Source organism: Terrapene carolina, unplaced genomic scaffold, assembly GCF_002925995.2.
Source record: "Terrapene carolina triunguis isolate 2854851 unplaced genomic scaffold, T_m_triunguis-2.0 Scaffold69, whole genome shotgun sequence".
Classification (NCBI taxonomy): domain Eukaryota; kingdom Metazoa; phylum Chordata; order Testudines; family Emydidae; genus Terrapene; species Terrapene triunguis.
The window spans coordinates 62,857,150-62,875,408 of NW_020664420.1; the positions used below are offsets into that span (position 1 = coordinate 62,857,150).

The 18,259-nt window shown below is 41.0% G+C and overlaps 1 protein-coding gene across 4 annotated transcripts in view; it reads right to left on the reverse strand.

Annotated features, from left to right (window-relative positions):
- Positions 1–18,259, reverse strand: part of MCC (MCC regulator of WNT signaling pathway) — a 331,118-nt gene that overhangs the window by 41,499 nt on the left and 271,360 nt on the right. For 3 of the 4 annotated variants that reach the window (XM_026649201.2, XM_026649203.2, XM_026649204.2), the window contains 5 exons: positions 9,713–9,859; positions 9,143–9,232; positions 8,409–8,557; positions 4,369–4,509; positions 1,879–1,979 (listed from right to left, as the gene is read on the reverse strand). In XM_026649201.2, the coding sequence (XP_026504986.1) occupies positions 1,879–1,979; positions 4,369–4,509; positions 8,409–8,557; positions 9,143–9,232; positions 9,713–9,859 (628 nt within the window). The remainder of the gene's footprint in view (positions 1–1,878; positions 1,980–4,368; positions 4,510–8,408; positions 8,558–9,142; positions 9,233–9,712; positions 9,860–18,259) is intronic. The other variant, XM_026649202.2, reaches the window with a different exon arrangement.

Consider the following 18,259-nt stretch of genomic DNA (forward strand, 5'->3'; position numbering starts at 1 on the left):
ATGGTAGTTTTACCTGCAAGGGACTGAGTAAGGCATTAGGATTTGGCACCAAATTTATTATTTTAACAAACAAACCATCACAACCAGATTTGTGGTGCTAGACAAATCATTAATAAAGACATTCTGGGATTTGTGTAAATTTGGAAAATGTATATTTCTCCGATATAATGAGACGGCTCTCAGGATCGTGGGGAGGGGTTGTTCGGTGTCTAACTTTAAATATAAACTAAACTAATTTTTACTTTAAACTAATGCAAAACAATAACTTTTGTCAGGCAAAGACTCTTCTGACTAAATTTCTCAGTGAAATAAAGTTTCACAGCCAAGCTATAACTTCCTGAAAAACAAGATTTATGATGGAAACGCTGGCACAGTCTCCACTAAAGGGTGTGAGTGGTAATGCTACTATTAAAAAAAAAGTTGACGGTAGACACCTATATAAATGTAGGTTACACCCTCTCTTTTATAACCTGAACATGGAGAAGAAAACTAATACTTTCCTTTCTGGATTTACTTCTTGACTAGCAAAATCTAAGGCCTAATACACACTTGCTCCTAATGCCCTTTCATAAAGAAACAGCAGTACAAATTCAGTACCAGACTACCAAAAGGAAGGGCTAGAATCTAGAGAAAAAGGAAAAAAAAAAATAATAATGATCTGCTGCGACCTTTCCTGCATGACATACTCTGCAAGGAGAAACACACCTACACAAAGACTTGCACAAACCACTAGGAGAGATGCAAAGTAAACTGCCTGGAAACAGCGTAGTAACTGTGGATCATTGCGTCTAGCCTGCAGAAACAAGAGGTGGAACTCATCCGTCTTGTGGCTCTGAAACCAGCTGGTCGTTTGGTCCTTAAAAGCTTTCAGTTTACATTTCAGTGGTTCTTGAGAAGCTGGCGCTATAAATTAGTGTCTAAAGGCAGTGTCTAGGTCTCAGCACAGTACGGAAAGCTATTTTTCTGTCTGAAGGTTTCATATACCTTCTCCCTCCCCTCCCCCCAAAGCAAGGTCCAAGATTACTACTACCACTCCCTCCCATCAGTAAGAGGAATGAGCCTCTGTAAAACTAAGAGTTAGTTTCACAGTGAAAACATTTATTTATTGACAGAAAATGTGACTTGTGTGCATAGAACTCGCATGTACCATGTTGAAAATGGATTAATAAACGGGCTGACTCTGTTATTAGGAAAGCACCATCCCCCAAAGAACATTTTCAATAGCAGTGTTAACTAGTGTCAGTGTGTGCTGCTGAGTAACGAAATGAAATAGAACAACACAGAAAACAGAGGCCGAAACCTCAGTCCATGCAGTAAAACATGAGAAGGAAATGTTAAAACACAAGAGTACCATGGGAGCTTGGAGGTAAAGACTGCATGTGGTATTTTATCTGCATTATGATATATTTGAGAGTACAGATTTAAGACCAGATTTTTATGAAACACAATTTTTGTGGGCAAATACTGTGGCTATGTACACAACTGTGGTAATTGCAAGTGCAAATTATGTAACCCAAACCACTGCATTCAGTATGTGAAGTGCATGCTTGGGTGCTTGGAGGTATCAGTTTAATCACTGTGCTTGGTATATGGTTATTGCCCAACAAAAGTAATCCCACAAGTCCAGAAGATGCATCTCCTGTAATACCATATATGGTTTATTTTAACTTGCTTATAATAGTTTGTTTCGGTTCCAGTCCCAATTTTTATGTGTGTCAAACATTTTATTTATTCAGTTGAAAACATGAAAATAAGCACATATTTGGTGGGTAACAAACTGTCAGGAGATGATTCACTGTTGCAACCAGCCCTTGTAAATTGATAAATGTTAACTGAAGTGCAGAATAGGATTTAGAGAGTGACTCATTGAGATCTTACCAACAGAACCAACGCCTGCAGCTCTAAATTGACCAAGAATGAGACTCTGTTCACTTTCTGCCAAAGCCAGCAGCAGCTCATATGCTTCTATGCACTGTTCACTGAAATAAAACAAACACAGTATCTGCAACTTAGACAGGAGAATCAACATCAGATATCAACACTGGATAAGCGGTGGTGAAAGAACTAGGCCAGTGGTTCTCAAACTTGGGCCGCCGCTTGTTCAGGGTAAGCACCCTGGCGGGCTGGGCCAGTTTGTTTACCTGCCGTGTCCGCAGGTTCGGCCGATCGCGGCTCCCACTGGCCACGGTTGGCCGCTCCAGGCCAATGGGGGCTGCAGGAAGGGCAGCCAGCACGTCCCTCGGCCTGCGTCGCTTTCTGCAGCCTCCATTGACCTGGAGTGGCGAGTAGGAGCCTCGATCGGCCGAACCTGCGGACGCGGCAGGTAAACAAACTGGCCCGGCCTGCCAGGGGCTTTCCCTGAACAAGCGGCGGCCCAAGTTTGAGAACCACTGAACTAGGCTATTCCTTTCTATTTGTATGATAGCAGGGACATTACAGGACTACAGCTGTGTCAGTAATCGATTTTTTGATTCAATGGCAGTTCTGAAAAATCAGAAAAAAATTTGGTTCAAGTCAGGCCAAATCTGAACTTTTTGGAAATATTCAATGAATAGAAGAAGTTGACAAAAGGCCTGTTTTGGGTCAAATGAAACATTTCACACTTAAACTTGGGTCTTCCCTTAGAGAGTCATTCTGTCCTTCTCTGGACCACTGACTTTTTAAGTATTTTACACAAAATGGATCAGTGTCAACAGGAGAAATAGAAAGAGATCCACCCCGGAATGCCCTCCTATAACCCGGTGGTTACAGCACTCACTTGAGCGGGGGAAGACTCAAGTTCAAGTCCTGCTCCAGTGACTGACTATTTACAGGAAATAGAAAAGCTTCAGTAAGAGAGCTTAAGAGGGACCCATCCCAGAATAGCCTACACTCAGCTGCAAGAGGGAAGCCCTGGGGTCAAATCACTGGTCCAGAGAGGAGATTTGAATGTGGGTCTTCCACATCCCAGATAATGTGGTTTCTCCCACCAACGGTCAACAAGCCTACCCTTAGATATGCAGCCTGTCAATGTTGTCCCCAGGCTGGCCCTAACTCATTGAATAGGAAATGGGAGAGGTGGAATGACCAGTGAGAGTTGAGCTTATCTTTCTTCAGAAGTGTGGCTGATACAAGACAGTAATCTGACCAACAGTGGAGGCTATTTCTTGTGAAGTTGCCTTTCCAATTTTCCATGTTATTCAAAACCCTTACCAAAATACTTACGTTTTTCTGATTCTCTGTTAAAAAATAATCCCCTGTCCAAGACTTTCCTTAAACCCATTTTCCCCACTGCAAGGAGATCACTACTGAACGTACCTGAGAACCACTCATTTCTGCTTTATTTAATATATAATATATAAAATTTATTCAAGGTCAACTTCCTTCAAAATGAACAGGATTTGCCATAATGCCACAAGTGTTTGCTCCAAATTAGTCATGGTCGAAAGAATGCTCCAGAGACACCATTTTTTACAAATATTTTAAAGCAAATATAGTTATTTGGGACCAAATCCTGAGAGGTGTACCTCACAGTTCCTACAGAAGTCAACTTAAATCACAAAAGTCAATAGGAGTTGTGGGTTCTTTCTTTATACCATCAAGCTTGTGAAAGATGCTAGACTGACAGTAGGAGAAACTGAAGTCTTCTATTTATACAACAGACAGCTAAAGCACAGACAACTCCAGCACAAGCTTCTTCATAGTGCTTCTCCAGCGTGCCCCAACCTTCATCTGGAGGGATGCTAGAGTGTGAGAGTGGAGTTCAGTCATTTTACCTACTGAATCCTTAACCTCTTGTTGGGATGGCTAATGATCATGGCTGCCTATGTGATGAGGACACTGGACTGTGAGCACCCAACACACTTCAAATAGAGCAAGACACAGATTTAACATTTCTCAGACACTGACTCATTTCTTCTCGCTGAAGAAATATTGGAAAAATATTCCCAGCAACGTCCATCATATTAACATCACAAGTTCCTTATTACTATCATCATAATCACTTTTTTCTTTATTTATTTTCTTCAGTAAAACCTGCAAAGGTTGTTTCATGTACATATGAGAAGGAGGGAGAAAAACTAAACAAATCTTCCCTAACTCTAATCTTCATTCTGTATTTCCAAAAAGAAGAGGTAAAGCTATTTAGTGTGACAGAGCTAAATTCATCCCTGATGAAACGCCTCTGACTACAGTTGAGTTACGTATCAGACAATAACTAAATGTAGCTGCCTCATGAACCTATCTAGCCAGTGCATCATTACTCACACCAGAATGGAACAGAAGCAGGATGTTCTGTTGCAGAACAGCAGCTTTATGTCCTAAAGTTCTGTAGCAAGTCTTGTCCCCTCACTTTTCAGGCTCAAATTCCCAAGCCACATATTTACATACCTGTACTGCAGTGCAAGTCTGAGTGCCGTGGCATTGGACTCATATTTCCCAACCAGCATGCTCATCCTCTCAGCATTGCTCTTGCACTCCTCCAGCGTTATTGTCAACAAGTCATTCTGGGATTTTAAGTGCTCAATACGGCTGTAGAGAAGGAAATAATGTTTAACCTTCAAGCAGAGACAGAGGTCTATTTGTCTTGAAAACACCAAAATGATCCCAGTTTAGAATGTCAAAGAACATTTGGCTGGCAGTATTTTAAAGTACTACAGCTAAATCCATCGGTTCCATGTACTGTGACAAGAACACGGGAGGATGTTTACTTAGATCTGGGACAATCCCCCACCACTAAAAAAACAACTGAAGAACCAACCAAAGAATAAAACATCCTTTTTTGAATTCTCTGTTGCTTTCTCATTGCAGAAAGCCTATGTAACAGCGTGGTCTTATTACTACTATCCTTATCCTCCCTCTATCTTGCCTTCCTACCTTTTGGTCACACTTGTATCTTGTCTTAAATCAACTTGTAAGTTCTTTGGGGGCACGGGCAATGCATAAAACTCCAGGGTATAGCCAACTGCCACTGTATTTAGCACCCAGCAGTCCGACAGGAACTTGTCTAGCGCCTTGGGGCGCATCATCGAAAGTCCTGCTTGGGTCCACCGGAGTACCTATGAGACCCCAGCTGGGAGGTTGAGGTGGATGGAAGCGGTTGACGGTGCTAGTAACCTCTCCCTTTTCTTTTATAGGGTTCTTGTCTTGGAGGCTGAGCTGAGAAGCATGGTGGCTGCTGGCGCCAGAAGTGCTTCCTAGAAGCAAACAGAGCATTGAGGCCCAGGGATCTGAGTAGTGCCCTGGAGTCCTTCAGGGTGTGCAGTGTTGTGTTCATCTGCTCCGAAAATAGTGAGGGAATCCCAAGGACTGAAGCCAAGATCATCGCCTCAAGGTGACGGCAGAAGCCATTGTCCTCACCACCATGTCTGTGGCAACTAATGCTGCCTGGAGAGAGGCTCTGGCAACATTCTTCCCCTTGTCTAAGAGGGCTGAGAATTCCTGCCTAGAGTCCTTAAATTTGACCAAGGAGTCCCACAAATTGTAGTCATATCTCCCCAATAAGGCTCGTTCTCCGCTCTTTTCAAAGTGGGGGGCAGAGAAGATGGGGTCTGTCACAGGCCTTTGACCAGACCCATTACCACCTCATTAATGGGGAAGGCCACCTTAAATGGAACTGCTGCTGCCAGAACGTCAATGAGACCGAGGGATGATTCCTTAAGATCCTCAATCTCTAGCCCCGGGTTAGCTGCTATCCGCTTTAAGAGCTCTCAATGGGGCCAAAAGTCATCTTGTGGTAGTGAGCTGCCCAGCCACAGTGGTGAAGGAATCCCCTTAACAATAAGGGGAGGTGGTACTATTTACACTAACCCTATTTACAATATATACACTATAACTAAACTACAGACTAAACTATGATACAGAGAAGAAAAAAGCACTCATAGGCACCTTGCCAAAGCAAGAGGAGATTTTCAGCAACCGTCACAGGCAGTAAGAAGGAACTGAGAGGGTGTGTGGCTGGCCTCACCCCTTACACTGGCGCATAAGCACACGGCACCAGAGGGCACTACAGCCAGCCCGACAGATACTATTGAGGGGAAAATCTCTGGCAATGGTGCACTACTAAAGTGGAATGGACTTGAGCAAGCACTCGAAGAAGAACAAAAGTTCCATAGTGTGCACTGATATACCCTGCTTCAAAGCGTACTATGGAACTTTTAGTGTGCACCAACTAGATCCACATGGACAGTTAGTGCAGGGCAGGCTAGTGTGAAGTAGATTTCCATCACAGCTTGCTGCCAAGTATGTGTTCACATAAACAAGCCCTAATACTTTAAATGTCAACATTGTTGACTACCTCACTGCTTATCATTTTGGCAGAGACATCAAGCTGCGTACTTATCCATCATTGCTGAATGTAGCAGCAGGGTACAGCTAACTGCTGTAAAGATTTACTTAGGTATGGAATAAGGAAATCAACACCAATCACGCCTCTCAAAAATCTGAAGTCACCCCCTCATCACCTGTAAATGGGGTAGGAAAAAAGTGAGCACATCCCTTCCTCAGTAGCCAGAATAAACCCCTGAGTTTTTTAGGTTGCCCAAAGTCCCAGCAGTTCCCTACCAAGCTGTCAAAAGCTCCAGCTAACTCTCTTGACAACTTCTCCAATGTTTGGGTTGTCAATACAAAATTCTGCAGCTCACTGAAAAGAAGGGGGAGCATTTTCATAAAATTAATTCATATCAAAATAATCAAATAAAAAGCATACTAGACTGGACTAGAACTGGGAAAAGCAGTAAGGGGGAGTGCAGTGCCACATAATTCTGGGATTTTTTATTTATAATTTTGAGCTCATGTAATTAATAAAACACGAGGCCTTGATTAATACAGTACAAGGTCCAGTGATATCAGCAATACTGTTAGACTCATAGACTTTAAGGTCAGAAGGGACCATCATGATCATCTAGTCTGACCTCCCTGCACATCGCAGGCCACAGAATGTCATCCACCCGCTCCTGTAACAGACCCCTAACCTCTGGCGAGTCATTGAAGTCCTCAAATTATGGTTTAAAGACTTCAAGTTACAGAGAATTCACAATTTACACTAGATTAAACCTGCAAGTGACCTGTGCTGCATGCTGCAGAAGAAGACGGAAAACCCCCAGGGTCTCTGCCAATCTGACCCAGGGGAAAATTCCTTCCCAACCCCAAATATGGTGATCAGTTAGACCCTGAGCATGTGGGCAAGACCCACCAGGAAGATACCTGGGAAATAATTCTCTATAGTAACTCAGAGCCCTCCACATCTAGTGTCCCATCACCACCCATTGGGGATTTTTGCTACTGGCAGTTGCTGATGAGCCACATGCCATTGTAGGCAGTCCCACACTACCATCCCCTCCACAAATTTATCAAGCTCAGTCTTGAAGCCAGTCTGTTTCCCCCCCCGCCCACTGCTCCCCTTGGAAGGTTGTTACAGAACTTCACTCCTCTGATGGTTAGAAACCTTTGCTTAATTTCAAGCCTAAACTTGTTGATGGCCAATTTATATCCATTTGTTCTTGTGCCCACATTGGCACTTAACTTAAATAATTCCTCTCCCTCCCTGGTATTTATCCCTCTGATTTATGTATACAGAGCAATCATATCTCCCCTCAGCCTTTGTCTGGTTAGGCTAAACAAGCCTAGCTCTTTGAGTCTCCTCTCATAAGGTAGGTTTTCCATTCCTCAGCTCCTCCTAGTAGCCCTTCTCTGCACCTGTTCCAGTTTGAATTTATCTTTCTTAAACACAGGAGACCAGAATTGCACACAATATTCCAGATAAGGTCTCACCAGTGCCTTGTATAATGGTACTAACACTTCCCCCATCTCTACTGGAAATACCTGGCCTGATGCATCACAGGACTGCATTAGTCTTTTTCATGGTCGCATCACACTGATGACTAATCCTGTGATCAACCAATACACCCATTCTCCACCTCACCTAAAATGAGCACACTCACTGAGACAATTTGATTCTGAACACTATTATTCAGGTACCCCAGCAGAAAACAAAATACCCTGTTTCTAGAATGGTGTAGTAGTCACGCAAGTCCTAAGTAATAACATTTGTATGTTTTAGAAAAAAATGCCATATCTGCTGGTCTGCTCCAAGCTTCAGGAATATGGGGAACACACCACAGTTTAGAATTCTGGACATGAAAAGACATGAGAAATAAATGGTTTATTTACTACATAGGACAGAGATTCAAATCCATTACAGGGCCTAGCATACATGTTCAAATTATCATATTCGTAGAAAAAACTGTTAATGTATGTTAAGATCACCTCTTTATTATCCAAGTTTCACATTTATTTGGAGCTGCCAGAGACGAACTGGGAGTCAAGCATGAACATATAAGATATGTGACAGGCAATAATGAAAATAAAATCAATTTAACAAAACGAATACTTGGCAAAATACTACAAGTGCATCTAACCTTCCATCTTACCTATTTAACCTCTCTGTTTCCACTTCAAACTCTCGGATTTTGCTTTCAGAGATAGCAGATCCATGTGAATAGAGCGTCTGAAAGATTTCCTGGATGTTGGAGCAGTCTTGGAGAGAATGGGCCAAGTGCTCAGCCACACTGCTAGACACCTGCACAGGGTGAATAATAAACCTGCTGAGAGTGGATGGCTAGTTTTTAAAAATACTGTAGATTCTCAGGCTCTCTGGAGAACATCTATACTTTCAAGAAAGCTGAGCAAAAGGATCAAATACTGCTCTCAGTTACACAAGTGTAAATCAGGAGTAGCAATGGTGTTCTGCTGGATTTACATTGGTGTTATCAGAGCAGAATTTATATACTACTCTTCTAGAGATGTCTAACTTGGGGTGCAGCTGCATAACCCTTATTTATGTGAGTAATCCTCACTCATATTTATTGTCTCCTTGAAGTCAATATGATTACTCAGATGAGCAAGGGTTTCAAGGATTAGGTCCTTGGCCACCAATTTATGGCAACTGCATGGACTACATTAATGTAAAACTGGGGATTACACAAGCGTATTCATTTATTCTCTCTCTCCTGTTAAATATTTTCCATAAAATTAGCTTTGAAATAGTAAGATACTGTTTTTGTTTTTAACAACATAACAGTCACCCCTGGCTCTTTCCTGCAATACTCATGTTAGGATGAGCTGTGTGCGCAGTTTATTATTTTGATTTATTATTAGCACTCACCCCTATGCTGCTGATTTCTGATCCTAGGACAGGTCGGTCAGACGATGAAGACTCTGACCTTGTCTTTGAGAGCTTCACTCGTTCAGCAATCTAAAAGCCACAAAGCTACACAAGTTACAGACAGGCATCCCACGCCCCATGTTCTCCACAACTATGCAAAATGCATCATCATTCACACATAGGGTGACCAGATGTCCCGATTTTATAGGCACAGTCCCAATTTTGGGGGCTTTTTCTTATAAAGGCATCTATTACCCCCCACCCCCATCCCGATTTTTTACACTTGCTATTTGGTCACCCTATTCACACATTCAGCGTGCTTGGAAATCCCATGTTAAGTTGATAAATGAAAGCTGGCATCTGTGTTGTGACTAAGAGAGACTTAAAATTATTAGCACTTTATCTCTTCCTGCAGCTTGAGTTCATGGGCCCGCTTAGGGCCCTTGAAAACACCCCTGGGATTCTAGATGATACTTCCCAGTTAATCGCATGCCTGCACAGCAGCTGTGCACAATGAAGTCTGCTTCTTCCAGATAATATGAGGCATCACTGCAGCACACAACAGCTCACCTTGGCAATGGGAATGTCATTGCTGCTACTGCTGGTGCTCAGTTCTCCAGTACTGGGGTTCACGGGTCGGTTTGCAGAAGTGAGACGACCTGGACTGGATGGGCCTGTTGCCTGGATGCTCTGTAAACGTGTTTGCAGTTCCCGAACCTAAAATCAAATGTAACATTCTTTTTTTACTTTTATTGTTTAGATAATTAGCTAGCTCTTTCCCCCTATTCTGGGATCCAACTGATGATTACTGACTGACAAGACCAGGGAAATTCTGATTATTGTAAGGCTTTCAGTGTGGAGGGGTGGGCATTGATTCAGAACTCTCCCCCACTGCCAGCCCCTTCTAACTAGTTCAGTGTGGAAATACACAAATCTGCTGACACAGAACAATTCTTCGTTCCAGCTTGTTTTATATAATCCCTTGAATGCAACAATATTATGTGTATAAGAATCTCCTTCTTTGGAATGAAGTTAAAATAATGCTTTGGACTAAGATTAGCAAGTGTAAAGAACATGGTAAGTAGACAAAGATCCTACTGCTAGAGTCTTCAATGGCTGGAGAGAGAGGCTCTAAAACTGATGAAATAGTTCTCATGCATAAATATCCCAGGATGACTTCACTGCATTAAAAGGCCAAAGTAATTGAAATGTAAATAATTTATTAATACTTTGAAAACTACAATTAAATAGAGCACCACCGAGTGAGTAATGTCAAGAATGGGAACTTCTAGAAAGAGCACCCAACCAACCGTTTGCTGAAGCTCTAAATAACCACACATTTTGTAAAAAACTGCACTGTCCTCATTACATGCCAAAGAAATACAGAATTGACCTCAAAATAGTTTTAGGGCTAAGAAAAAAAAGGCTTGAAGAAGCCAAATGGTATTGCTGGGTAAGAGATTATAGGGTTTACCTCAGAGTAATACTTAACAAACAAAGAATAAATGATCGGCTTGAACACAGCAATTATACCATAGGGGAAATTAACAGAGCTCATTTTTCTGCAGAACTAGCATCCTGGCATCAAAGGAAAAGGGGAAAAAAACACCCTCCCCAGTTTGAAGGGGAAAATTCCCTGAATGACAAATAGTTTATTTTTACTTACATGTTTAACTTAAGTGTGGATTCTGTTAAAACAATGAACAGCCAATGTACAACTGATATTTTGCCAAAAATTCTAAAAAATGCAGTAATGTTTGAATTGCGTATGACCTATCTCACAGCCACTTGTAAAATTCAGACTACAATTTCGATACCATTGTACAAGTATGATTTTATACATAAATATATATTAGCACCAAACACAGGTTAATATTTCAAACATAAGCCCTCAGTCAAACTTAAGGCTATTGCATTAAGGCTTTGGGCATTCCCAGCTCCAGAGCTCTTAAGGTACATTATTATTGTTATTAATTTTTAGCATTGTTATCAAGAGTGGTGGCCTCATTATGTCCACTGTACAGACACATAGGAAGACAAGGGCCCCAAAGAGCTTTCAATCTCATTTAAGACAAAATAATTGAGTGTAACAAACAATACAAGGGAAAAGAAGAGAGGGAAGGATGAAGGTAGCAGTAATAAGAACTCTGATTACAAAGGCTAACTGTGGGAATAACTTGGTGGCTCATCCAGAATGGGACGCTAAGAACCTTACACAAAGTGCATCCAATAGCTCAACCCCTTTATATCTTGCAAGGTCCAGAGAAAAGGAGTCAAACATGTCTGTGGAGCCCTTAGGCCAGCACATGTACCTCTTCAATACATTTTCATTACACAGTTAAATTAGCTGGGCACATACATGTAAAACACCCACCCACGGCAAACAATTTTCAATTGGTAACTCAGGCTGGGTTTACATACACATTTGACACCGATATAACAGCATTACTGCAACCCTCTAGGGTAGGAGTGCTGCACTGGTATAGAAACTGGTGAATTGCACTGAGGTCATGCTCACGCATGTCACTATTTATACTAGAGCAGCTACACTGATGCAAAAAACCAAACCAAACCACCAGTGTAGACAAGACCTCAGTCAAATCCACAAATTTTACTAACATACACAAGAGCATTTCTCTTAACAAGGCTATCTCCATGCCAAACTCTGACTTTCATTCCCCAGTTATTTAGGCAGCAAAGCTGTGCGAAATGTTTTTAAAAGACTGTATCTATGAGAAAAGTATTTCCTCCCCTTCTCCTTGTATTCAAAAAATTCTGTACCATTTTCGTTCAAACTTAAAAAAAAAATCACCTTTGGCCAGAGACCAAACTTGGAAGATTTCGGTTCCAAAACTGAAAGTTTTGCAAAGTTATAGGCAACTAAAAACAGAGGGTTAAAGTGAAAAGTGTCTGAAATCTTAACCACAGTGGTCACTACTGTTCCCATGATGCTGTGTACACAGTCTCATACATACATTTTTAAAACCACCTTACATGGACAATGTTCCATAGAGCTCCTCACAATGCAATCAAACACTGACACAGAGTCGTTTCCTTTGGTCTATACTTTATTATCGAGCAGTGATTACTGATCTATCACAATTACAGAGTGAACTGCTGTAAAGGATTTGTAAAACAATATTTGTAATAGAAAGAAAAATTAACCAAGTTTAGACCACAGCCAGGAAAACAGCTTTACTTAGGAAAGCACATGGTCAAAAACTCAGAGCACAGCCTAACCATCAATGTACACTATTAACTGCTTCAATATTGTTTCAGAAACAAAAGGTGAAAAAAGAGAGCACTAACAACCCTGAACTGTGTGGTCTCTTTTTTACATACAAATCCAGAGTGTTAGCTGAGTAGATTACAGGCTGAATTAATCATTACAATTTGTAAATGAAAATAAGAATGTGTCCATTTTGCAGTGAATTTATAAGTAATGTTGAGTACTCAATAGTAATGTTGAGTAGCTAAATAGAACAAATTTGTCTTACCTGGAAATAGGTGATCTCATAATGCATACATTCACCAATCCAAAATCTCATTACTGGGTTGTCCCACCCATTGGAGAGCCCAGAGGCAGCTCAGCTAACTATTTCTGGTCACCAAAACCTTCTTGATAGAGCTGAATGCACCATTTCCTCAGAAAGTAACTTTCCAAGCTACAGGTAATGGTAATTCTAGAGAAAAAATAAAGGAAGACCAGAGAAGAGGGATCGAGAGAGAAAAATGTTATAGGAGGTGGTTTCTCTGGATTGGTGGATGTATGAATTATGAGAAGACTAATTTACAGACAAGGTGAAAATTGTCCTAGCCTCTTACATCTCTACATCCACCAATCTGGAGTCTCAATACTGGGGCAAATAAGCACTGTTACTTGTTTTCATTATATAGTGTAGATTAACTTCTGACTGAGTGTTCAGTCCTGTACAAGATACGCCTAGAGATACTGTCCCTGTCCCAAAGAACTTACAATGTCAGAAGAAAAATATTGTTTATATAGCACCAGAACTTTCCATGAAATTTTTGTGCCTTACCTAAATAGAAAATGAAGATGACAAAAGGAGAGCTAGGAAAGAGGGTTAAAATAAATAATGTGAGCGACTTTATGTTGAGACTACATCTTACAAGTTCTGATATTTTCTAGACTGATACTGAGATAGCACCAGGGGATGGTGTAGATAGTACAGTATTGGAGGTCAGTGGTGGAAAGCAAGGTGAAAGAATATGAGTTCTGAGGAAGGATTTAAAGAAAGAAATTGAGGATGAGATGGAAGAGGAATGCCATGGCAAGTTTTGAGAGCAATATGAAAGAAAGCATGAAGTTAAGAGTGGGAGGGGAGAGAAGCAGAACACTGGGGTGAGGTGTGGAGGGAGGTGAAAGATTTAAGATCAGGATGGTTAAGCAGCATCTATTGAGCAACACACACAGCATCCACTGAGGCTCAGAAATCCACTAAGACTTTCAAATCTCCAAAGTGTTCTCTCTTTTCATGAACGCTCAAATATATGCAGACAACCACCTATACGTACACTTTTCAGCACTTTCACTCATTGTGCAAATAACAGAACTTACACTTGCAGAACCCCACTGGCACACGAAAAGTGAGTCTGGTTTAGGAATGAAAATGGGGATGTTCTAGTAGCTGTCCTGCAGATTTCTTGCAAGGTCTTCTCTCTCCAATAGAGGGCTCAGAGTGAACGTGATGCTTGGTGGAATTTTATTTGTACATGTGTATAAATCTGATGACCAGCATACCTAATTAATACCTCTATATCTTAGATTCAATTAAAAGCATATTTTTTGGGTGGCAAGGTGTGACCAAGTTTACAGACAACTCTACGCACACCAGTGTAACGCCACTGACTTCCACGTAGATAATCCTGATTTACACCTTTGTAACTGTGAGAAGGACCAAATCTAACAGTCTAACTCAAGTTTTCTGTACTACAGGAACCGAACTTAAGAGCCTGCACAGTTTCGACTTGTTTAGCTCCAAGACTTCTAAAATGATTAGGTCTAGGACAAAGAGATGGTGAGAGTACCTACGATATATAAATTAAGAGCCTACGATAAAAATTAGATTTCTCTGGGAAACAAAAGCTTGCAGAAAGGGTTGTTGGGTATATTGGTCTCTCAGATCATTTACTCACCTAACAGGGAACATAGGAAAAAGAAATAGTCACCTGTCTGCTATGAGCTCAAAGGAAAGTTGCCTGAGAGCTCAAAGAAATAAATGTAATTCCATTTCGTTACTGATCTCAGAAACTAGGTAAAAGAAGGATAAATGGCTAGATTCTCTTGGCTTCCAGAGAGATTACAAGAGCTCATGTGGCTCATGACCTTAATGTGAAGCCTTGTGGAAGAGGTTTCACAGAAAGTCAAATACTTCTGGTTCAATAAGCAGAGCAGCTGGTATCCCAATTCTGAAATTATTTCCCAGACTCATGGGCTAACCGAACCATCATTTCTTCCCTAGTATCTCTGAGTGGTTTGAGTGTCAATGGATGAATAATCACAAAGTGCAGTCAAATTCCATGTGGTCAGGTTTTGGAGTAATACTGGGTTCCAAGGTAAAAGAACTGTGAATTGGGAAATCAAAGGCTCACACTTCCAGTGGTTTGCAATTCAGGGGTGGTGAGGCCAGTTCATTTGTACTTGGATAATTTATTATTATCCCATTTATTTCCCCAGCTCTTCTGGTAATCAGGAGAAGAGATATGGTGTACAAGTGGAACCTCACTATGGGAATGAAGAGATACCCATTAACCACGCCATGAGCTCCTTTTGCCTAGGATAATATATTGACGATAGCCCTGTGTGACGCAAGAGTGGCCATATAAAAGGTACCATAGGTGTTGGAACTAGAGACATGGGGGGTGCTGCAGCACCCCCTGGCTTGAAGTGGATTCCATTACAGACAGGGTGCACAGTTTGGTTCAGTGGCTCTCAGCACCCCCACTATACAAATTGTCCCAGCACCCCTGAAAGGTATGACATATGATGGGAGTTGCTATACCACATAGCCGGATGTCAGTATTGCTGAAATACGTTGTATCCTGGTGTATCTTCTGTCATCCTGAAGGAAAGTGTCTAATAGCTGAGCCAACTGTCTTGTGTGTTCAAGAGACTTCTAAGGGCTGAGTTAGATGAAGCAGTACTTGCCTGTGTTGTCTAAAATCTAATGCTGCAAGCAACAAGTCTAACATGATTGACTCCACTGTGATGCAGGAATCCATCTTCCTCCTGGCAGAGGCAAGGGCCCAGTAATGCAGAAACAGTCTTCCTGTTCAAAAGCTGGTTCATGACTTCTGGAATTTCTCCATTTAGAGCTTCCTTCATGTTACTAACTTAGGTATACAATACCAGCAGCAGCTGGGCCCCCACTAAGCATCCTCTTAGATAGCAAGTAACAGCTTAGGAAAGGCCTCTGACCTTTGAGGTGTAGTGAGTATGCTCTCAGACAGCATGAGGTTGCATTCTTTCTTAGAAGTCTATTGAGTGTCTTCTCGGCAGGGAGGGTGGCTTATGAGAGGCTGCACTGTTGTCTGTGGAGGAGATCCGTTTTTGGTTCTTTGTTTGCTTTAAGAGTCTTGTAGATTGTTCTTCAAGGAGAAACCAGGCATAAGATAGCTTTAGTAAAGCAGTGATTTGAGCGGGGAACACTGTCAGAACATTCACTGATGGAGGCAGTAAACTGGGGAAGGACTGTGCACACAGCACAAATTATGGGGGAAGTTTCCACACTAACAAAACGTTAACTGAATCCATGATATCTAGTAGACAGGGCAACCCAATTGTGAGACTCAAGATTAGTGTATGTATTAAGAATACTAAATTCATTTACAGAGAAACTTCTTTTATATATATGTGTGTTCCCTGCTAGTAAATACTGTCATTACTATTCTAATTGGAGTAGTAAGTAATTTCTAATTAGGTTTATTAATATTAAATAATGCTTAGTAACACAAGTAAAAATGAAAGCAACAATTGTACAATTGTATCTCTAACATTTTTTCCTTAGAATGCAGAGGATGTGACTAGAAGGGGAAAAAACACAATTAAGAACCACTGAATGAAAAAAAAAATGAAAACAGGGTGGGAGACAGAAAACCCTGCCATACTTTATATTAAGATTGCATTTATAAAGCATTCATAAATGATTAATAGATGTATATAAGTATGTTGGAGACATGAGTTGTATGTGTTATAGATAATTACAAGCACATCAGTAGAATATGTTCTAGTGCAGGGGTCGGCAACCTTTCAGAAGTGGTGTGCCGAGTCTTCATTTATTCACTCTAATTTAAGGTTTCGCGTGCCAATAATACGTTTTAATGTTTTTAGAAGGTCTCTTTCTATAAGTCTACAGTATATAACTAAACTATTGTTGTATGTAAAGTAAATAAGGTTTTTAAAATGTTTAAGAAGCTTCATTTAAAATTAAATTAAAATGCAGAGCCCCCTGGACCCGTGGCCAGGACCCAGGCAGTGTGAGTGCCACTGAAAATCAGCTCACATGCCTACCCCTGTTCTAGTGGTTATAAGCAACATATTGACTTGAGTTCTATAACGATTGACTATCCATATAGTCAAACATCGTTTAAACCTTTATAAACTATTTATAAATTTGCCCTCAATATAAAGTATGACCAAGAACTCTCAATTGGTGTCACTTTTCTATTATTTTGATTAAGAGATTAGTTCCTAATCCAACTTTAAATAAAAAGGGTGTCAGGTGCAACACCATTTCTCCCTCCTCCTTGACCAGTGACCTGATTATTTAATCATTCAATAATTCCGTAAGAAATGGAAGTCTCTTTTACAATTTTAATACTTTCCAATTATTATTTTTCTACTATAAGCAGGACTAAGCATAACAAAATATTGCAAAATATGCAACAAAATATTGCATACCATTTCCCCGCCTTCTGATTTATTCACGCAGAATGCAAGCCTTGTACGTGGGTAGGATAAGAACATAAGAACGGCCATACTGGGTCAGACCAAAGGTCCATCAAGCCCAGTATCTTGTCCTCTGACAGTGGCCAATGGCAGGTGCCCCAAAGGGAATGAACAGACAGATTATCATCAAGTGATCCATGCCTTGTCACCCAATTCCAGCTTCTGGCAAACAGAGGCTAGGGACACCATTCCTGCCCACCCTGGCTAATAGCCATTGATGGACCTATCTTCCATGAAACTATCTAGCTCCCTTTTGAACCCCGTTATAGTACTGGCCTTCACAACACCCTCTGACAAGGAGTTCCAGAGGTTGACAGTGCGTTGTGTGAAAAAATACTTTCTTGTGTTTGTTTTAAACCTGCTACCTATTAATTTCATTTGGTGGCCCCTTGTTCTTGTATTATGAGGAGGAGTAAATAACACTACCTTATTTACTTTCTCTATACCACTCATGATTTTATAGACCTCTATCATATCCCCCCTTAGTCGCCACTTTTGGAATGCAGGATGGAAGAATGCAACACTAGTGTATGACTCAGTCTTCTGACAATTAAATGTGTCTTGAGTGGCCAGTGCTTTTTCCAGTCTCTGGGTCTTTATGACTTTTCAGCCACACCCAGGCGCAATCATTTTCAATGGGATGGGGAAGGAGCACTAGTCTGAGCATGGACTGGATGTATGGATCAGGAATTCACACGATGAAAAACAGAAAAGAACATTCTGTGTCATTTAATGAAGGTGCCAAAATATTCTCTCAAATGTTTCAGAAAATAAATATACATACAAAACCTTACATACTGACTGTAAACCAAGGGAGGCCAAAGTGCACTACGTAACCTACAGCTTTCTACCAAGCATTCTGCAGTTCTTGTAATCTTTGATACAAGATTATAAGTCCCAGCATGCAATGCTTCACACTGATCCTTGCGGACGAGTGTTGGGGCCTGTCTCTCCCTAACAGAAGGAAGATAATGAAGATAAGACCAGCAGCAGAATGCTCCATTTTATGCAAAATGTAAATTGTGTGTATCCTGCAGGCTCATGGCAAAGTTGGAGTACCCTTTAACTGTACAATGCTGCACTGCATAAAAGACAGTTATTCACCTTTCATAACTGTTGTACTTCAAGATGTGTAGCTCATGCCCATT